The 22,896-nt window shown below is 41.4% G+C and overlaps 1 protein-coding gene across 4 annotated transcripts in view; it reads left to right on the top strand.

Moving 5' to 3' along the window:
• The window catches only part of rab28 (RAB28, member RAS oncogene family), a 234,881-nt gene that overhangs the window by 77,315 nt on the left and 134,670 nt on the right, over positions 1-22,896 (top strand). For 3 of the 4 annotated variants that reach the window (XR_015073382.1, XM_085965838.1, XM_085965829.1), the window contains exon 4: positions 5,254-5,383. Coding sequence is in view for 3 of the 4 variants with exons in the window: in XM_085965838.1 (XP_085821964.1) it covers positions 5,254-5,383 (130 nt within the window). In the remaining variant the exon portion in view is untranslated. The remainder of the gene's footprint in view (positions 1-5,253; positions 5,384-22,896) is intronic. The other variant, XM_085965848.1, reaches the window with a different exon arrangement.

The following is a 22,896-nucleotide window of genomic DNA, read 5'->3' as shown; positions in this document are numbered from 1 at the left end:
TTATAATTTGGCATACATCTGCATTGCAGAAGAAGCATCAAACACATCGGCCGGAGTTTTCTTTACTTGGCGGGTCCGGCAGCAGGCGGTGGTCATGTCATGTCTCGACCCCGCTGCTGGCTCCATCCCGCTGTTGAAAATTAGCTTGCCTTAATTGGGCCTATTAAGCCCACCCAATGCATTACCCAGCCCAATGAGATGGAGCGGGTTGGGTGACGTGATTCATGATGAGTTTTCAGCAGGGATCTTTAACTGGACCATGGCCACATAACATTTGAAGTTTCATCTAACATAGTGCTGTCAGTGCACTACAGCATTGGAGTGCTGCAAACACTGACAATGACTGCACAGAGGCAGAGGGCTGTACCCAGGTTCTCTGATGACTCCCTCCATATGCTTATGGAGGGAGTCAGAGCACGCAGGGAGGTCCTCTTCCCTTCTGATGGGTGGAAGAGACTTCCCCAGGAGACCAAGGCAGTCTGGTTGCAGATTGCAGAGGAGGTCACAAGCAGGTATGTGGTCAAGAGGACCTGGGTGCAATGCCGCAAATGTTTCAATGATCTCATTAGATCAGGAAATGTTAGTACAAAGTCACACTCAACTGCATCCTGCTGCGTCTCTCATCACATCCCCATCACTCTGCCTTCCTTACCCATCTCCTGCACAACCTTACTCGCACCAACATGCCTTGTACCTCCACCCATCCCTCTCTATCTACATTATCACATCCCCATCTCACTAGCCATCCCTCTCACTCACCCTCATCCTAGTGCAGTCATACCAACTAACAACACAGAAGGGTAGCCACTTGGGTGTTTTATCCAATGATTATGCAAAGTTTCTGTTAATGTGGTGTCAAACATAAAAATCTTTATTTTTAACACTTTCTGGTCTTGGACAGATTTGTAAGTGGCTTAGTGAGTTGCAGTGAATGGTGAGACATAATGGTACCCCCCGCAATGATGATGTATGTGAAAGGAATGGCTTGGTCATTGTAGGGATGCTTTATGGTGTTGGTGTGGGGTGGTGCCAACCTGGCGCATCATGTGGCAGCCATACGGGTGTACAGCGTAAAGTTAACTAAATCTGGCCATGATGAGGTCATCCTTGGCTTCCCGGGCAGCAGTGTGCTCAGGTGCCGATACTGCACAGGACAGAGGGCATTAGGTGATTGCGGAGAAGATTGGTGTTGTTGTTGGTGCTGCTGGTGTTGGGGCTCATCGTGGTTCGATTCTGAGGACCAAGGTGAGAGAGTATAAATTCCATGTTGATGGAATAGATGGCAGGTGAAGTACAGATGACAGAAACATTCTGTCAATGGTGAGCGAGTTCTTCCAATGAGGTGACACTGGATGGAGACTTTGCTGGAAACACTTTGCAGAATCTATGCTGGAAATGGACCGAGCAACAGCTTCTGCCTGAGGAAAGTGATCATCTGTCAGGTGGGAACTTTTACTGTACATTTCATGCTGTCAAGTAATCGGCTGGAGCAATGGCCACCGAACTCCCGCCTCAGGTTCACATACGTGGTTCCCAAGCTGCGTGAATCCCGTGGCCATGCAGGGAAAATAAAAAGTAAGTGGAAAAAAGGCTCTTCAATGCCTGTAAACTACCTGATAATCATCTCAATTTGGTTCCCCGGCTGCAGCCGGTCAAGTCGGCTCTGCGATGGCAGACGCGTCTAGGGGAAAGGCGAGTGGGAGTGAGATGACTGGGTTCCCAACCCGCAGTCAGAAATAACAACTTTCTCACCCGACCTGCCACCGATCGCGCCCGCTACCACCCCGGAAAATTCCAGCCATAGAGTTGAAGTATAACTGAGCTATATTCAACACCTTTTTTCTATTTTGACCTTTATTCGAACAAAATAAGTTTATTTGCCTTTGAAATCAGATGCTACGTTTTCTCATCATTTATAAATCTTTGCTGCTTCCTACTCTGCAACCACCTACAGCCCTATACCTTAGCCTGCATTCTCTACTCTTCCAACTCCTGCGTACCGTGCTGCTTCTCCCTCTCCCTTCACCACCCCTTTCCCCCTCCATTGATGACACAGTCATTTGCCATCACATCCTTGCACTCTGGAATTCTCTTCCTAAACTCCACTGCCTTACTATGTCTCCACACCTCCTCAAAACCTCCCTTTCTGACCTCATGCCTTCAGTTATCTCCCCTAACCCCTGCCTAATTTTTACTTTGTGTCCAATTTTTTTCCTACTGTTCCAACGTTAAACACACTGGGGTAGAGTTTCTGCTTTGGGTGCAATCTCAGCTCGAATTGTGCTTGAAATTGCGCTGGGTTTCTGAAGTGAAGTTACGGTTCAAGTTTCTGTTCAAATTCATTTGCATAATCACAACTTAAAATCTTCCGTGTGCCAGTACAATCGGGCAGCTAAATAGACGTAATTGTTTATTTTTTTTCTTTGCACTAAAGATATTGGTTGATGTATTTAAGAGTGGTAATGTGGTGCACTTTTATTAATACAGCTGAAAATGGTTTTATCTCAAAAAATAAGCATTTTGTAATAAGAGTGTCGTCACCACCTGTGAGTGACCTGATTTTAAACTGAAAATGACTTAAAAAAAGACTATACTGAACCATTTACTAGTTTCATTGGTGTACACTAGTCAGTTTCTTAGCAAATGAAATTTTATAATATTTCAATACTTTGAAAACGTGCCTACTAGTGCCTTCACGCCAAAAAAAAGCTTAATTTGAAGAGCCTTCTCGAATGGACGCAATCGGCGGAAATTCACCATGTTCATTAATTCGTTCTGGGGGCCTGGCCAGTTTTGTGGACGGAGCCGGCTTCCATTGCAATGTTTGTTAAACCATCGTTAGTGCAGAAACTCGATTTATGTTCAACATAACTTGTGCCTAAAATTCTTTGATCTTTTATGTTGGTTTGGCCGATTTCAGGCAAATTGCGCTGGTAAAGCCAGTGCAAACTAGCGGACACTCTCGGCCACTATATTAGTGCAAATTGGCCTATTTTTAACATAAAGTTAGAACGACGAAAAGGGATAGAAAAACTTGAAATCAATGGGAATAATTTCAAAAATAATTTCACTTATAGATGGGAAGCATATTTGCCTGTCTTTTACAACTGAGAAAATGAGAAGTGCCAAATAATTTTACTTGTAATTGCAACTACATTCAGGTATTTAAGAACTCTCATGCTTGTTAAGCTTTAGATAAATAAAATGGAGTTATTGGGCCGGATTTTCCGATCGGAGGCTTCCTGCATGCGGATGCCTCCGATTGGAAAATATCTACACACTTACCTGCTGGCTCCGTAGGTCCTGAGACTTGTGATCCTGGGCCTCTGCTCTATGAAATACGCAGAGGCCCAGGTATCCCAGGGGCCCATGAGGTTCGCAAGCATCCCTGGGATCACGTGGACCATGGGGAACCAATCAAAGAAGGGAATCCCCCTTCACACTTTTGACTGGTCTCTATGCATAGATCAGTCAAAAGTATGAATGGGGATCACTTAAACAGTTAAACATTAAATACATTTTTTTAAAATCTCAGTTAAAATTACATTACATTAAATTAAATATTTAAACAAAGTTCTTTACGGGGCTAAAAATAAAATTATCTTTTTTAAAAGTATTTTAAAATTATAAATGAGTGGAAATTTTGTTAATTAAAAAAAAAAAAACTCTTATGCTGGTAAAAGCAGGTCTTACGCCTGCTTTTACCAGGCATAAGATTTTTAAAGGTTTTCAACGGGTGGAAGTTGTACAGAAAGCGCAACTCCCTGCCCACGGAGGTCCTTCTCCTGGGCATGCGGATGATCTGTCAAGAGGATTCTTGATAGATTGCAAGTGCCGGGTTTTAGCGCATGCCTGAATCTGGCCCAAATCTGGCCCATTGTTTCTGAAGCTCACAAGATTGGTTGAATAGTATTGGGAGTATGTTTCTTTGTGGGGACAATAAAGTAAGTTTATCTCTGAAATTCTGGACTTCTCAAACAATATAAGTCAGCAGGATGCATCTTTTAAGTCTGTAGCTCTTGCCTATGCGTTTTGACATAGGAGAAGGCCCCCTATATTCTTTGGGTGATACCACTGATGCTGAACAGTACAGTTAGGGATTATATAGAAATATCACAAGACTGAATATTCTTTCTCTACTAAAACCTTAAAGAAAATGATTAAGTGTGTATTGGTGTGGAAGGGGGTGAAGTAGTATTTTCGAATAAAGTGCCCCTCCAACCTAGTAAACTTTGTTTCTTTAAATTGCTTTTAAAAAGTCACCTATGTTTTCTTTTGAAGATAATTGAATATAAATTCTCCTCCTCCATGGAGTACCACTGAAAGTCTCCAAATGCGTATGCTCCTACAAGATCTTATCAGGCCAGGGGTGACAATTGGAATGAGTCTTGAGTCTAGAAACATTTTGGATGCCTTTTTGTTCAGTACTAATGGACTGCACTGCTAAAACGTATGTTTAAAGTAGCATAACACTTCCATTGTATTATGAAGCACAAAGATGTTTAAAGTCTGACTGAAATATGAAAGCCAATGCTAAAATGTAATATTTCATTATGTGCTGTGAAAGGTATATTGCAATCATTGTATGCATTAAATCTATTTTGCTAATAACATACCTGTGGTCATTAAGGCTTTTTAGCATATATGCTAACATTATGGATGTGATGTGTATGCCTCTCTGGACTGATTTGTGGTAAGAAAACCATAGGAAATTTCAGGGTTTTTTACTCAAATTTGGGAGGAAACAACTTTTTATCATTTCGTGACCCATAAAAAAATATGGGAACTTACTGGTGAAAATTTGGAAAAACTGATTATAAAGGTCCCAATGTATATGTTACATAATTTATTTGTCTGTTGATCAGTAATGTCCTCATTGTGCAATGTAATAAACTGCTAAAACAGGGATGTCGAATATTGTAATCTAACAGCTTTATGATCAGACTAATGAAAGGAGTATTTTCTTTATCAGCCTGTTTTTGTTGTTAGTGGACTGACGGTCCACATTACATTAACAGTAATTAAGATGGGGTTTGTGTTTCAAAGCAAATGTTGGCCCTGATAACAATTCTCCAGCAGAATTATCTAAAGCTGAACCTGATAAAATGGTTTTGGATTTGTTGACGGCGCCAACTTATGCAACATTACATGTGCCATCATTATGTTTTATGTTTTCTGACGTCAAAGCTAATAGTATGGTTATTTCTTCTGAAGTGAATAATGTGCTGTTTCATTGTTTCCACCCTCCCCCAGGGTGTCTTATTGGTGTACGATATAACAAACTACCAGAGTTTTGAAAACCTAGAAGATTGGTATGCCGTAGTGAAGAAAGTAAATGATGAATCTGAACAACAACCTGTGGTTGCATTAGTTGGAAATAAAAGTAAGTAATTTGTTCATTTAAATAACAAATTAATTGTTTCTTTAAATATTAGATAATATTTACAGACAAACTCATTTTAAGAACATTGCGCTATATAAGTAGCTTCTGATGCCTTTAAATATATGAAATCCAGATTCAGAAAAGGTTTTTTTGCTCATCATGCCTGTTCCATTCAGAGACAATGCAAGATTACACTATCATGAATGCCCCCCAGCCCCCACCTACTGATTTCCAACTTTAATTCCTTTATTTACCATTTTTTTAAAAGCGAGCTGTATTAATTTCCCAATATCCTTACCCTTCTAGATCAATATAATTCCAACTCCCTTTTAAAGATAAAAACAGAAAATACTGGAAATACTCTGCAGGTCAGGCAGCATCTATGGTGAGAGAAAGAGTTAACGTTTCAGGTCCTGAAGCATTAACACTGTTTCTCTCTCCACAGATCATGTCTGACCTGCTGAGTATTTCCAGCATTTTCTGTTTTTATTTCAGATTTCCAGCATCCGCACTATTTTGCTTTTGTATTAGTGTCCCTTTTAAAGATGTCAACTGACCCCGAAGCACAACTTTCTTTCAGTGTCTGTTCCACATGTCCACTGTCCAGTGGTGAAGAAAAGCTTTTTCCTAATTTAACCTGGTTTAAGGGTTGTGAATTTGTACTTATGACCTGTCAACATATTATGTCCAAGTTAAAAAGCATGCTTCCATATCTTCAATTATTTTTGAGGCCTGAGTTCCCTCAGTAGATAGTTTAGTTGCTGGCCATCATAATTTAATCCCTAAAGCCTAGCATCATCCTGGTCAGTTTTCTCTCACTGTTTCTAATGCATCTATATCTTTTTGTGGTAGGGTGGCCAAAACTGGTTAGCATACTCCCCCCCCCCCCCCCCCCCGATGAACCCCAGAATCTGATTTGCCTTTTTGATAACTACTTCACAATAATCAGAGACTTTCAGTATATGCTCAATGGTTACTTCTAAAACCTTTACCTCATCAACCTCCTGTGAGTTTGCAAAACAGGATTATTTCCTGTTACACACATGCTTACCATTGCCTGTCCTAAATGCATTAACCTATATTTATATCCATATTGACATACATTTGCTGTGCTATATATACTGTGTTGTGCATGTGGTCTTTACTTTTTTGCTGAATTTTTGTTCTTCTCAAAGTGAAGGAGGTTGGTATTGGGGACTACTGTACATTTGGTCTCACTTTTAAGACTCCGTATCTGCATCGAACTTGATTTGGATATTCAACAGTGTGCTTTTTTCCCCCAATATTTTTCTTCTCCAATTTTCTCCCTCCCTGTTACGATGCAGTTCCACTGGTATTGGTTACTGTTTGGTACCTTGCCAAGTTGCCATGTTTTATGTTTAAACATAGAAACATAGATAGGAGCAGGAGTAGGCCATTTGGCCCCTCGAGCCTGCTCCGCCATTCAATGAGATCATGGCTGATCATCCAAATTCAGTACCCTGTTCCTGCCTTCTCTCCAGATCCCTTTAGCCTTAAGAAATATATCCAACTCCTTCTTGAATATATTTAATGAATTGGCCTCTACTGCCTTCGTTGGCAGAGAATTCCACAGGTTCACCGATCTGGGTGAAGAAATTCCTCCTCATCTCTGTCCTAAATGGCTTACCCCTTATCCTTAGACTGTGACCCCTGGTTCTGGACTCCCCGACCATCGGGAACATCCCTCCAGCATCTAGTCTGTCTAGTCCTATTAGAATTTTATAAGTTTCGATGAGATCCCCTCTCATTCTTCTAAACTCCAGCGAGTACAAGCCCAATTGACCCAATCTCTCCTCATACGTCATTCCTGCCATCCCGGGTATCAGCCTGGTGAATCTTCGCTGCACTCTTTCCGTGGCAAGAACATCCTCAGATAAGGCAACCAAAACTGCACACAATACTCAAGATGTGGTCTCACCAAGGCCCTGTACAACTGCAGCAAGACATCCTTGTTCCTGTACTCAAACCCTCTCGCTACGAAGGCCAACATACCATTTGTCTTCTTAACCGCCTGCTGCACCTGCATGCTTACTTTCAGCGACTGGTGCACAAGGACGCCCAGGTCTCGTTGCACTTCCCTTTCTCCCAATCTATTGCCATTCAGATAATAATCTGCTTTCCTGTTTTTGACACCAAAGTGGATAACCTCGCATTTATCCACGTTATATTGCATCTGCCATGCTTCTGCCCAATCACCCAACCTGTCCAAATCATACTGGAGTTTCTCGGCATCCTCTTCACAGCACACACGCCCACCCAGCTTTGTGTCATCTGCAAACCTGGAGATATTACATCTAGTTCCCTCGTCCAGATCATCAATATATATTGTGAATAGCTGGGGTCCAAGGACCGATCCCCGCGGTACCCCACTAGTCACTGCCTGCCACTCGGAAAAAGACCCGTTTATTCCAACTCTGCTTTCTGTCTGCCAACCAGTTCTCTATCCAAGTCAATACCTTGCCCCCAATCCCATGTGCCTTAATTTTACACGCTAATCTCTTATGCGGGACCTTATCGAAGGCCTTTTGAAAATCCAAATACACCACGTCCACTGGTTCTCCCTTATCTATTTTACCAGTTACATCCTCAAAAAATTCCAGTAGATTAGTCGAGCATGATTTAGTTTTGTAAAGCCATATTGACTTTGTGCGATCCGGTCACTTTTTTCCAAGTGCTCTGCTATTACATCCTTTATAATGGACTCTAGCATTTTCCCCACTACCGATGTCAGGCTTACCGGTCTCTAATTCCCCGTTTTCTCTCTACCACTCTTTTTGAACAGTGGGGTAACATTAGCTACCCGCCAATCCATCGGTACTGTTCCAGAGTCTATCGAATTTTGGAAGATGACCAGCAATGCATCTACTATTTCTAGGGCCACTTCCTTAAGTACCCTAGGATGTAGATTATCAGGCCCTGGGGATTTATCGGCCCTCAATCCCATCAATTTCCCTAACTCCATTTCCCTACAAATACTGATTTCTATCAGCTCCTCCCTTTCATTAGACCCTATGTTCCCCGACATCTTTGGGAGGTTATTTGTGTCCTCCTTTATGAAGACAGAACCAAAGTATGTATTTAATTGGTCTGCCATTTCTTTGTTCCCCATTATAAATTCCCCTGATTCTGACTGCAAGGGACCTACGCTTGACTTCACCAATCTTTTTCTCTTCACATATCTATAAAAGCTTTTATAGTCAGTTTTTATGTTCCCTGCAAGCTTACTCTCATACTCTATTTCCCCCCTCTTAATTAATCCCTTTGTCCTCCTTTGTTGGATCCTAAACTGCTCCCAATCCTCAGGTTTACTGCTTTTTCTGGCCAATTTATATGTCCTCTCCTTGGATCTTATGCTATCCCTAATTTCCCTTGTTAACCACGGTTGAGTCACCTTTTTTTGTTTTATTTTTATGCCAAACTAGGATGAACAAATTCTGCAGTGCATCCATGCGATCTTCAAATATTTGCCATTGCCCATCCACCGTCAACCCTTTGAGTGACATTCCCCAATCAATCCTACCCAACTCGCACCTCATACCATCGTAGTCTCCTTTATTTAAATTCAGGACCCTAGTCTCTGAGTCAGCTATTTCACTCTCCATCTTAATGAAGAATTCGATCATATTATGATCGCTCCGACCCAAGGGGCCTCGCACAACAGGATTGCTAATTAATCCTTTCTCATTACATAATACCCAGTCTAAGATGGCCTGATCTCTAGTTGGTTCCTCGACATATTGGTCCAGGAAACCATCCCGTATACACTGCAGGAATTCCTCCTCCACAGTATTGTTCCTAATTTGGTTAGCCCAATCTATATGTAGATTAAAGTCACCCATGATAACTGCTGTGCCCTTATTGCACGCTCTCTAATTTCCCGTTTAATGCCATCCCGACCTCCGCATTACTGTTTGGAGGTCTATATACCACTCCCACTAACGTTTTCTGCCCCTTGTTATTTCTCAGTTCTACCCATACAGATTCCACATCATCAGAGGTAATATCCTTCTTTTCAATTGTGTTAATCCCCTCTTTAACCAGCAATGCTACCCCACCTCCTTTTCCTTTTTGCCTATCTTTCCTGAATATTGAATACCCCTGGATGTTGAGTTCCCAGCCTTGGCCACCCTGGAGCCATGTTTCCGTAATACCAATCATATCATATTCGTTTACCTCTATTTGCGCAGCTAATTCATCCACCTTGTTACGAATGCTCCTCGCATTAAGACACAAAGCCTTCAGGCTTGGTTTTTTTAACGCTCTTAGGTCTTTTAGAATTATTATTTACTGTGGCCATGTTTGATTTAATCCCTTGATTTCTCTTCCTGTCACTTTTGGTTTTTCTCCTTCCTGTCTTTTGCTTTTATCATTGTTTCCCTTTCCTCTGTTTCCCCGCTCAGATTCCCAACACCCTACCATTTTAGTTTAAACCCTCCCGCAGAGCATTAGCAAATACTCCCCCTAGGACATCGGTCCCGGCCCTGCCCAGGTGCAAACCGTCCGTTTTGAGCCTAAACCGTTTGTGTTGACAAGCTATTCTATCATGTGGGGCTCATAACCAAGCCAAATCCTATTTTTACCATACAACATTTTCTTGCAGGGGCCTTGAATAACTATGAGGAGCAGGAACCCTAGCTGATTTAGTGTTACCCCCCTTTCAAAAAATTGAATTGGTCCCTTACATGCGCATGTACTTAGCCTTTAAATAATGCGTTAAACCTTTTTGTCTTTGTGGGCCACTTACTTACATAGAGTACATATCATGGAGTCTCATGGGTCACACACAAAGTTTAAATCAACATTCCAATAATTTTCATATATCTCAAGCTGTGGATCTTGGTGTTCTGATTGAGGATTTATTTGCCGTTGCTGTAAAACCAGAAAGGAACTGCCCTTTCCAAAGCACAACAGATCAGCGAGTAAAATATATAAATGTAAATAGAACTGAACTGCCATGGCTCACAAACTGGAAATGGCCCTAGCCCTGTAGTTTGAATACGCGTCTTTTTAACGTGAAAGACTCCTTTACAAAGTAAGGTCAGTGGGGCTCTAGTATGAGATGGATTATTAATCTATTAAAAGGAAGGAAACAGAGGGTAGTCATAAAAGGAACTAGGTAGCAATAGGGGAGGCATTAAGTGGGGTGCCCCAGGGTAATGTGTTGGGACCAGTCTGGTTCCTGGTATGTGTTTTAAAAAAAACACTGGAATTGCAGTATCACTGCTAAATAGTTTAAATTTGCAGATAACATTAAGCTGGGGGGGAAGGGGGGAGGTTGGGGGGGACTGTGACGTGAGAGATCGGAGCCAAGATCTTAAAGCTTGACAAAGTTTGCACCTGGGCTGATCAGTGGCATTAGTTGACTCGATATCGCAATGTCCTAAACAGTGTGAAGTAGCAAAAAAACAAAGTAAATCGGATGCTGGGTTCTATTTCTGAATCAGTTGAGTTCAAGTCCCAGAGATCATGCTGAAACTGCATTTCTTTGGTCAGGCTGCACCTGTACATTTCTGGTCACCATGATGTGAGGGAACCATTCAAGAGCTAGAGGCAGTGCAGGGGAACATAGAAACATAGAAGATAGGAGCAGGAGTAGGCCATTCGGCCCTTCGAGCCTGCTCCGCCATTCAATGAGATCATGGCTGATCATCCAAATTCAGTACCCTGTCCCTGCCTTCTCCCCATATCCCTTGATCCCTTTAGCCTCAAGAAACATATCCAACTCTTTCTTGAATATATTTAATGAACTGGCATCCACCACCCTCTGTGGCAGAGAATTCCACAGGTTCACCACTCTCTGGGTGAAGAAATTCCTCCTAATTTCTGTCCTAAATGGCTTACCCCTTATCTTTTGACTATGACCCCTGGTTCTGGACTCCCCGGCCATCAGAAACATCCTTTCTGCATCTAGTCTGTCCAGACCTGACAGAATTTTATAGGTTTCGATGAGATCCCCTCTCAATCTTCTAAACTCCAGTGAGTATAAGCCCAATCGAGACAATCTCTCCTCGTACGTCATTCCTGCCATCCCAGGTATCAGCCTGGTGAATCTTCGCTGCACTCCCTCCATGGCAAGAATGTCCTTCCTCAGGTAAGGTGACCAAAACTGCACACAATACTCGAGGTGTGGTCTCACCAAGACCCTGTACAACTGCAACAAGACATCCTTGTTCTTGTACTCGAACCCTCTTGCTACAAAGGCCAACATACCATTTGCCTTTTTAACCGCCTGCTGCACCTGCATGCTTACCTTCAGCGACTGGTGCACAATAACACCCAGGTCTCTTTGCACTTCCCCTTCTCCCAATCTATTGCCATTCAAATAATCTGCCTTCCTGTTTTTGCCACCAAAGTGGATAACCTCACATTTATCCACATTATAGTGCATTTGACATGTTGACACCCAACCTGTCCAAATCGTACTGGAGTTTCACGACATCCTCCTCACAGCTTACCCTCCCACCCAGCTTTGTGTCGTCTGCAAATTTGGAGATATTACATCCAATTCCCTTGTCCAGATCATTAATATATATTGTGAACAGCTGGGGTCCTAGGACCGATCCTTGCGGTACCCCACTAGTCACTGCCTGCCACTCGGAAAACGACCCGTTTATTCCAACTCTTTGCTTTCTGTCCGCCAACCAGTTCTCTTATCCAAGTCAATACCTTGCCACCAATCCCTTGTGCCTTAATTTTGCACGCTAATCTCTTATGTGGGACCTTATCAAAAGCCTTCTGAAATACACCACATCCACTGGTTCTCCCTTATCTATTGTACCAGTTACATCCTCAAAAAATTCCAGTAGATTAGTCAAGCATGATTTACCTTTTGTAAATCCATGTTGACTTTGTCCGATCCTGTCACTGCTTTCCAAGTGCTCTGCTATTACATCTTTTATAATAGACTCTAGCATTTTCCCCACTACCGATGTCAGGCTTACCGGTCTATAATTCCCCGCTTTTTCTCTTGTGAAAAAGAAATGTGGTTCACTTCAGTGTCAAAGGGAAGGGGTATAAGGAATAGCTTGGTAAGCTGGGGTTCTTCCGCCTCAAAGGGGACTTCATAGAGGTATATGACATAGGAACAGGAGTAGGCCATTGAGCCTCTGAAGCCTGATCCACCATTCAATGAGATCATGGCTTATCTGCGACCTAACTCCATATACCTGCCTTTGGCCCATATCCCTTAATACCTTTGGGTTAACAAAAAACCTATCAATTTCGGATTTAAAATTAACAATTGTACTATCATCAATTGCCATTTGCGGAAGAGAGTTCCAAACTTCTACCACCCTTTGTGTGTAGAAGTGTTTCCTAATTTCACTCCTGAAAGGTCTAGCTCTAATTTTAGACTATGCCCCTAGTCCTAGACTCCCCAACCAGCGGAAATAATTTCTCCCTATGTGCCCTATCTGTTCCCCTTAATATCTTGAAAACTTTGATCAGATCATCCCTCAACGTTCTAAATTCCAGGAAATACAACCCTAATTTATGTAATCTCTCCTCGTAACTTAACCCTTGAAGTCCGGGTATTATTCTGGTAAACCTATGCTGCAATCTCTCCAAAGCCAGTATATCCTTCCTAAGGTGTGGTGCCCAGAACTGCTCACAGTACTCCAGGTGTGGTCTAACCAGGGTTTTGTATAGCTGCAGCATAACTTCTACCCCCTTGTATTCTAGTCCTCTGGATATAAAGGCCAGCATTCCATTAGCCTTTTCAATTATCTTCTGTACCTGGTTTAGCTTTTCACCATTTAGAAAATACCCTGTTCTATCCATTTTAGGTCCAAAGTGGATGACCTCACATTTGCATACATTGAAATCCATTTGCCACAGTTTTGCCCATTCAATTCAATTTAAATCGCTTTATTGGCATGACAAGTTACTTCTTATGTTGCCAAAGCATCGGAAAACATTCATGTTTGTTCACAAAAATACAGATCTATCCATACAGTGTATAAACAGATATATCCCTGAGTGTATAAATATATACTTTTATATAATTTACATATACTCTTTTCTTATATTTACTGATTGTCCCTCTGTTTATGGCAAGCTGTAACATAGTGTGCCGCTAGTGTTATGCAATTTCTCTCTTCCCCTAGTAGGTATGGGAGTTTTTGGTCGTCATTCAAATTTCTGAATTCCGGGCATATTTTTGTGAATTTTGGGTAGAAATTCTCCCTTATGCCCTGATATTTTCTACAAGCTGTGAGGAAGTGCATCTCTGTCTCCACCACTCCCTGACTGCAGTGAGAGCATATCCTGTCCTCTCTTGGTAGCCTTTTGTAATTTTATGCTTTCATCTACACTGCCTACAATGCAGCCTATCTTTGTGTCATCGGCAAATTTGGATATATGACTTTCTATGCCATCATTTTAGTCATTAATAAATACTGTGAATAGTTGAGGCCCCAACACACATCCCTGCAGGACACCACTAGTCACATCCTGCCAGTTTGAGTACCTACCCATTATCCCTACTCTCTGTCTCCTGCCGTTCAGCCAATTTTCTAACCTTAATTGGATAGAGAAGGTTAAACAGTTCAGGCACACTAGAGCAGCAAGACAAAAGGGCACAAGTTCAGGGGTGTAAAGGACAAATTTAGGACGGATGTCAGGAAGCATTTCTTTACACAGGATAATCAGCTAGACTGTTGAACAAAAGTGGTTGAGGACAAGACGCTGGGCTCATTTAAAAAGCAACTAAATATTAATGGAAAGGTGATGGGTTTGTTATTTGGGAAGGAGGAGACTAATTGTGTTGAAAGATCTTCTTCATCCGAGCCTATCCTGTGAACTTAAGTTTTTAATATGGAACAACATGAAAAACTCTACAAAAATACTCTTCAGCATTGAAAGGAGATGAATGAGAGGGGATCTTGTAGAGGTCTGTAATGTCTTGAGTAAGTTAAATGACGTACAAAGTAGAATCAAAAAGGTTAATCCAGAGCACTATTTCAAGTTAAACCATGGCTGCGGGAGAAAGGGGATGTTAATACAAAGGCTTAACCTTCTGGTTAGCATAGTGGAGGCAAAAACTCTGGAATCGTACAAGAAACAGTTGGATGTAATGGAGGTTTTGTGTACCCCAGCTGTTCGTGGTCAATCAACTCTACCTCAGCTGGAAGGATGTTCCTTAGAATTCATTGGCCCAGAAATTCGGGTCTCCATGGGTGAGTACGCACGGGGTACTCACCCGTAGGCCCAACGGAAGTGCTGGTTTTGTGCATGCGCGGGAAAGCGGAAAGCAGAACTTCCGTTCCCTTAAAGGAAGGGGTTCAGCGGTCGAACGCGTACGCCGGAGAGGCAGCGCGCTTGGAGCTTATGTTTTATTTGCAGGTTTCTCCGGGAGGGTAAGTCTCCAGGAGTTACACATGTAAAAAGCAGGCGCAAGGCCTGCTTTTAACAAGGTAAGTGGTGAATTAATTAAAATTAAAACTTTTTTCCACAGGTTTATTATTTTTAAATACTTTAAAGAAAGGTAAGTTTATTTTTAGCCCTGTTAGAAAATGTAATTATTTTTTCAAAAATGTTATTTATTGTTTAAATAGTTATTTAATGTAATTTATAGTTATTTTAAAAATGTGATTTAAAAAAAAAAAAATTATTTGAAGTTTTAGTGATGTTTTGGGGCTTATAGTATTTATAGTTTTGACAGCTCTTCCTGTCAATTTTATGAATGGGCATTTCCCTGCTACCATTGGCTCTCCATGGCCCACGTGATCCCAGGGGATGCATCGAACTAACTGCGCTCCTGGGATACGCAAGCACTGCGCGCCGGCAGTTGGAGCAGGCCCAGGATTGGAATCCCACGCGGGCCCACAGTTCAACGGCCGGCGCGCTGGCTAAGTGCAGGTCGGAGGCTTGCACCCACGGGAAGCCTCCGACCCGAATTTCTGGGCCATTATAAATTTCCCCCCTGGTTAGTGTCTGAAGTTATTAGAGGAGATTTGGTCAAGCCGGTGTGCATGCTTGTAAATAGAGGAAAATCAGCCAGGTTCTTTTACAGGAGTGCACTTGACCAGTGCAATTTTCTGATATTTGCTGCGCCCAGGCGATCCAGTGTGTCCGGATGCAGATCCAGGAAAATCTGCAGAAAGCACTACACAAATTCATAAAATTTACCAATTGTTTGTATTACACAGGACATGCATTGTTGGAGCTATGATTTATAAGTCACAACATTTCCAAATGGTTAGTGGAGTATATTTTGCATTGTTACCACTTAGGCAGAAAGAAACTGCTGGTATGTATTCAGGGTCATTTGATTTGCTGTACAACCATATTTAAGCTAACTTCAAGGTTAATTGAGAGATCATTTGTAAAGTTGCCACTTTGAACAATCCTCACACTTCATCAACCATACAGTTTGAATCCCTTTGCTAAGGAAACTTGCTTTTGAATACAGTTTAGTTACTTTGATGGAAAGGTACACTCTTGTGCTCTTCAGAATACTATTTAATCGGGAGTACTTGATGAAGAAGAAAGTAAGATTATGTGTTTTCATAGGATCATTTTTCATTTTGGAATGGAAGCATCCTACAAATATCAAGTACCACCTCTATTTTACTTTTGAAAATTATAAACTATGTATATAATTTGACTTCTAGTAACTATCATTTCACACAATGAATTACTAGATTCTTCTGGGCATTGAGCTGATGATGCTGAGGAGAGGCTCCTTTTAACATGGTGAGGAAAGGGAGAGTGCCATAGATATTCCTCTGCGTCCCTAAATTGAGGCACTCCCAATATCAAAATATTTCTTGTCTTTGTTGACCTGGGCTTCATCTTAGTGGTTTGTGAGAGATTCCTCAATTTGGACAAATGAAGAAGCCTCTATAATAAGATAATCTTGTTTTATATTTTAATTATTTTTTTAATGCAAGCCAGCACATCACCTGTGGCATTGCTCACAATGAGTTGGCGGTTATGTTATTTTATAATGATGGAAGCGTTTTACCTTCTAATACACAATGTTTTACAGATCATTTCTGGCATTGCTCATGGACAAAAAGAGCTCTCTTTTTCTCCCCTTTTTTCTTTTATGTTCTTTTTTGAATTGTTTCCATTTTACTCTCTCATTTAAGTGTCTGCTCTCCTTTGTTTGTGTCTCTGTGTGATTGTTTACTGATTTTCTTATATACCGGATGGAAAGGGGTACTCTGATATGGGGTTTAGGTTTCCATACTGGCAATGCTGAAGCCGTAAGGAAGCAAGGAACTGGAGTTGCAGCTTTGGAGAGAATGGGTGAAGAGGGCTGCAACTTACGAGAGAGGGGTTGGAAGGCAGGACCTGAGATTATCATAAGGTATGAGAGCACCATTTAGAAACACTCTCTGATATTGTGGTATGAGGCCTGGGAGGATTTGGGGTTGTTTGGCAGCAACTGGGGAGTTGGAGCAGAGGTGTATGGGGCACTGTGGGATGAGGAGGCTGATACCTAGGAGTACTTGGGGGATAAGAGGAGGCTGGTATCTGAGAGCATTTTGGGAGAGGAGAGCAGGTTGGTGCCTGAGAGTACTTGGAGGGGGAATTGCTGGGGGGGCAGGGGGTGATAGAAAAGTCTGAAGGCTGAGAACATTGTGGTTCTGAGAGAGCTGGGGCGTGGAGATTGCTGGACTTGAGGCAATCGGAGAAATGGTGTGGGACCATAGATGGAGGCTGAGCCATGGGAGAAGTGGGAGACCGGGAGCACTGAGCAGGTAAATAGGGATGACCAGATCCAAGGATGCCAGCGTGAGGAGTTTAACAAGAGTTTAAAAAGTTGGTTAAAATAAAGTGAGAGGAACTGCTATTAAAAATGAGTTAAACTGTCTGTACAGCAATGCACACAATGTCTGTAATAAAACAGGGGAACTTGAGGCAATCATGCGTTGCGAGGAGCCAGACATGGTAGAGATTGCTGAGACATGGCTACAGAAAAATCAGGACTGGTAATTGAACATTGCAGGGTATAACCGATTTAGAAAAGATAGAGAGGGGAAAAGGGTGATGTGGAGTAGCTGTACTTATTAGGGATAATGTAATGGCAGTAGAAAAAAGTGACGCAGCTATCAGCAAGACAGAAATAGAACCCATGTGGATAGAGATAAAAGATAATAAAGGATCAGCCACACTAATAGGGCTAGTCTGCAGACCACCTAATAGTGGAAGGGAGATGGAGGAAGAAATATGCAAACAAATTATGGAAATGAGTAAAAAATATAGAATAATAATCATGGGGGATTTCAACTACCCTGATATTAATTGGACAGAAGAGGTAGGTAAAGAGGATAAGTGAATGTAGTTCCTACAATGTGTACAGGACCCAGTATGTAAAAAGCCCAACAAGGGAGGATTCGCTATTGGATCTAGTAATGGGGAGTGAACCAGAGCAGATAAGAGAAGTAAAAGTAGGGGAACATTTAGGCAATAGTGACCATAATATAATACGCTTTAAGATAGTAATTGCGAAGGACATAAATATGACAAAGACCATAGTAATAGATTGGAGAAAAGCTGATTTTGAGGGGCTGAGAATAGAACTTGGGAAAATAAAATGGACAACAATATTGGCAAACAGTGATGTAGAACAGCAATGAGCAACATTTAAAACGATATTCAACAGAGTCCAGGAAAAGTATATTTCGCTAAAAAACAAGAACAAGCTAAACACTAATGCGACACCATGGATGAATAAAGCCATAAGGGAAAAATTGAGAGTAAGGAAAGAGCCATACCATAAGTACATGGCCAGCAGGGGAGAACATGACGAGGGAGAATACAAAGAGATTAGGAGAGAAGTTTAAAAAAAATCAGGAAGGCAAAGAGGAACTATGAAATTAAATTATCAAGGAACATAAAACAAAATAGTAAAATATTTTACAGGCACATAAATAAAAAGAGAAAGGTCGGGATGGGAATAGGACCACTAAGGGATGGACAGAATAATAATACAGGCAGTGATAGATGGCAGAAATATTAAATAATTACTTTGCTTCATTATTTACCAGGGAGCTGGAACAGGTGGACATGACATCGGATGATGAGATTATTAATGAGATAACTGCATTTAAAATAAAAAGAGATGTATTAAATAAACTAATCAAACTCGGAGGATAAAACCCCTGGTCCGGATGGATTACATCTGCGCATTTTAAAAGAATCTAGGGAGTAGATAGCAGAGGCATTGCTACCCATATTTAATAATTCATTAGAACAAGGAGTAGTGCCAGAGGACTGGTAGATAGCTAATGTGATACTTATATTTAAGAAGGGAGATAGAACATGTCCAGGGAACTATAGACCAGTCAGCTTAACATTGGTGGTAGGAAAAATAATGGAATCCCTACTAAAGGAGAAAATAGAAAAACATCTAGAAACCAAAAATAATATAATGAATAGTCAGCATGGATTTCAAAAGGGAAAGTCTTGCTTGACCAACCTAATTGAATCTTTTGAAGAGGTAACAGAGAGTAGACAAGGGTAATGTAGTAGATGTAATTTATCTAGATTTTCAAAAAGCCTTCAATAAGGTACCACATAATAGACTAATGAATAAGGTCGGAGACTGCGGAGTCAGGGGACAAGTAGCCGAATGGATAGCTAGCTAGTTTCAAGACAGAAAGCAGAGAGTAGGGGTAAAAAGCTATTCAGAGTGGCAGAAGTGGTGTTCCACAAGGATCAGTGCTGGGACCACTGTTCACAATTTATGTTAACGATTTAGACTTTGGAATCAAAAACACAATTTCTAAATTTGCGGATGACACCAATTTTTTGTTGGGGGGAGGTGCGGATAGTCAATACTGAGGAGGGCTGCAGCAAATTACAGGAAGACATAATAAACTTGCAGATGGGCATATAATTGGCAAGTGAATTTCGACACAAATAAATGTGAGGTGTTACATTTTGGTAGGAAGAATAGGGAGGTCACTTATTACTTGGAGCGTGCGAGTCTGGGTGGGGTAGAGGAGCAAAGGGATCTCGGAGTACAAATACACAAATCACTAAAAGTAGCGACACAGGTTAACAAGGTCATAAAAAAAAAACAAGCACTAGGATTTAGTTCTAGAGGGATAGAATTGAAAAGTAGTGAAGTTATGCTAAACTTGTATCGAACCTTTGGAGTACTGCGTACAATTCTGGTCGCCATATTATAAAAAGGATATAGAGGCACTGGGTGGGGGGGGTGCAGAGAAGATTTACAAGGATGATACCAGAAATGCGAGGGTATACCTATCGGGAAAGGATGAACAGGCTGCGTCTCTTTTCTTCTGAAACGAGAAGGCTGAGGGGTGACCTATTGAGGTCTTTAAAATTATGAAAGATTTTGATAGTGGATACAGAGAGAATGTTTCCACTTGTGGGGAAGAGCATAACTGGAGGCCATCAATATAAGAAAGTCACCAAGAAATCCAATAATGAATTCAGAAGAAACTTCTTTACCCAGAGAGTGGTGATAATGTGGAACTCGCTACCACAGGGATTGGTTGAAGCGAATAGTATAGATGGATTTAAGGGGTGGTTAGATAAGCAAATGAGGGAGAAGGGAATAGAGGGTTATGTTGTTAGTTATATGAGGAAAGATGGGCGGAGGCTCGAGTGGCGCATAAACGTTGGCATGGACTGGTTGGGCCGAATGGCCTGTTTCTGTGCTGTATATCCTATGTAATCCTATATAATGTAATAAAGATGTGTTAGAGACAACAATTGTAGTGATAATGGGGAGAGGGCAGTAACGGTAGCTAGTGAGGCAGTTTTATAAACCTGTTCAGAAGTTTTCTTGCAATAGTGAGAACGGGCATAATCTAGCTGCATAATTTATCCACTGCAGATATCTGGGAGTAATATGCACTTGCAAATAAAAATGTATAGAGTGATCTCTGTCTGATACTATAAAAGGACTCAATGTTTTCAAGAGAGAGTTGTGTGTAGCTGCCTCCTTCTATTGAAATGTCTCAAAAGGGCTGTCAGCTGGAGGTGTGATATGATGCAGGTCAGACACACCACGGGATGTGGTCATGAGCATGGTGGAGGCATCAGGCCAGGGGCCTAACTTGCTGCTGGACCACGAAAGATAATCAATATGGCGTGACAGGGTCATTTATCAGGGATGGTATCAGCGGCCCTATTCTGCCTTCAGTGAGAGGTCATGAGGCTAATCACATAGCTTTATGTGGGCCTAATGTGCTAATGAATTGAAAAGTTCATAAGCAATGTTTGACGGGTGATAGGTAATACAAATTTTAATAATTTAGATTGACAGAAAAATAGCTCGAGGCACAAGAAACGGCAGAAGACATACCCAAAAGTATCAGCACCACAATTAAACAATTTTTAAAAGATTTCTTATCCCAGCAGTAGGATCATTCGATACATCAGAAATACACATGTTTCAAGCAGCAGAGGTGGAAGTAAGATGGCTCAGCTGCCACCTCCAACTGCCTAAAATTGCTATAGACAGAAATTAAAAGCAAAAGAACACAGCACCGCACTCAAGATTTTTAAATCACGATTCAAAACAGCAACAATTTTAAAATGACTTTATTATAGATATATATATTTTTTTGAAGTTGAAGTTAGAAATAAAAAGTTCACTTAACTCGTCGAAAACAACATGGTGTCTGAGCTGGCAGAAACATTTCTCCTAGGCACCATCCACTTCCGGCATCACATTGATAGGAAAATCCTATGATGAGACGGATGTCACCTGATGTAATGTGTGGACACAATTGATACTGAAAACCCCACAGTATCTGTTGGCATACAGAAAGTGCAGAGGAGTATTGAAAAAGGAAATAAGAGGGGTGAAGAGTGTGTTTGAGAAAAGATTAACATAAAAGTGAACACTAAAATATGTTATAAACATATAAAAAGTAAAAGGATAGTCAAAGGTAGAGTGGAGCTGATTAGGGACTAAAAATATAATCATCATGTGGAGGCAGAGGGCATGGCTGAGGTATGGAGTGCTTTGCAAAAGAAGAGGAAGCTGCAAATGTCATAGTAAAGGAGGAGGAGGTAGAGAAATTGGATAGGATAAAAATAGATAAAGAGGAGGTAATTAAAAGGTTGGCAGCACTCAAAGTAGAAAAGTCACCCGGGATGCAACTTAGGTTGCTGAGGGAAGCAAGGGTATAGGCTGTGCCCAAAATCTTTCAATCCTCTTTAGATGTGGGAGTGGTGCCAAAGGACTGGAGGATTGCAAATGCTAGACTACTGTTTAAAAAGGAGGGATAAACCCAGTAATTACAGGCCAGTCAGCCTAACGTCAGTGGTGGAGAGCTTGTAGAGACGATAATCTGGGACAAAATTAATATTGACATGGAAAAACATGGGTTAATTAATGACTGCCAACACTGGTTTGTTACAGGCAAGTTGTCTCTGACAAACTAAATTGAGTTCTTCGATGAAATAACGCAGAGTGTTGAAGGTGGAGCAGTTGTTGTTTATGTGGACTTTCAAAAGGTGTTTGATAAAGTGCCACATAATAGACTTGTTAGCAAAATTGAAGCCCATGGGCTTAAAGGGGCAGTGACAGAATGGATACAAAACTGGCTAAGAGACTGAAAGCAGAGAGTCATGGTGAATTGTTTTTCAGACTGGAGGGAAGTATACTGTGGTGTTCCCCTGGGGTCAGTATTAGGATAACTGCTCTTTTTGATATATGTTAATGATTTGGACTTGGGTATAGGAGCACAATTTCAAAGATTGCAGATGACATACAATTTGGTAATGTAGTAAACAGTGAGGAGGATAGTAACAGACTTCAGGAGGATATAGGCAGAGACTAGTGACATGGGAAGACACATGGCAGATGAAATTTAATGCAGGGAAGTATGAAGTGATGCATTTTAGGAGGAAAATGAGGAGAAGCAAAATAAACTAAATGGTATAATTTTAAAGGCAGTGCAGGAAGAGAGACCTGGGGGTTCACATACACAAATCTTTGAAGGTGGCAGGACAAGTTGACAAAGATTTTTTTTTTTGAAAAAGCATACGGGATCACAGAAATCACAGAAACCCCACAGTGCAGATAGAGGCCATTTCGGCCCATCGAGCCTGCACCGACACATATCCCACCCGATCCCCGTAACCCCTACACCAACACATATCCCACCCTATCCCCGTAACCCCACGTATTTAATCCCCCTAATACTAAGGGTCAATTTATCATAGCCAATCAACCTAACCCGCACATCTTTGGACTGTGGGAGGAAACCGGAGCACCCGGAGGAAACCCACGCAAACACGGGGAGAATGTGCAAACTCCACACAGACAGTCACCCTTGGTTTATAAATAGAGGCAATGAGTACAAAAGCAAGGAAGTTATGGTAAACCTTTATAAATCACTGGTTCGGCCTCAGCTAGAATATTGTGTCCAATTTGGGGCACCACACTTTCAGATCTATGTCAAGGCCTTGGAGGTGGTGCAGAGGAGATTTACTAGAATGATAACAGGAACTTTAGTTATGTGGAGAGATTAGAGAAGCTAAGACTGTTCTCCTTG

This window comes from Somniosus microcephalus, chromosome 2 (genome assembly GCF_052327205.1).
Source record: "Somniosus microcephalus isolate GS21.2 chromosome 2, FLI_Smic_1.0, whole genome shotgun sequence".
In the NCBI taxonomy this organism is placed as follows: Eukaryota; Metazoa; Chordata; class Chondrichthyes; order Squaliformes; family Somniosidae; genus Somniosus; species Somniosus microcephalus.
The sequence above is the reverse complement of the archived record's forward strand: the minus strand, read 5'-3'. Positions and strand labels throughout refer to the sequence as shown.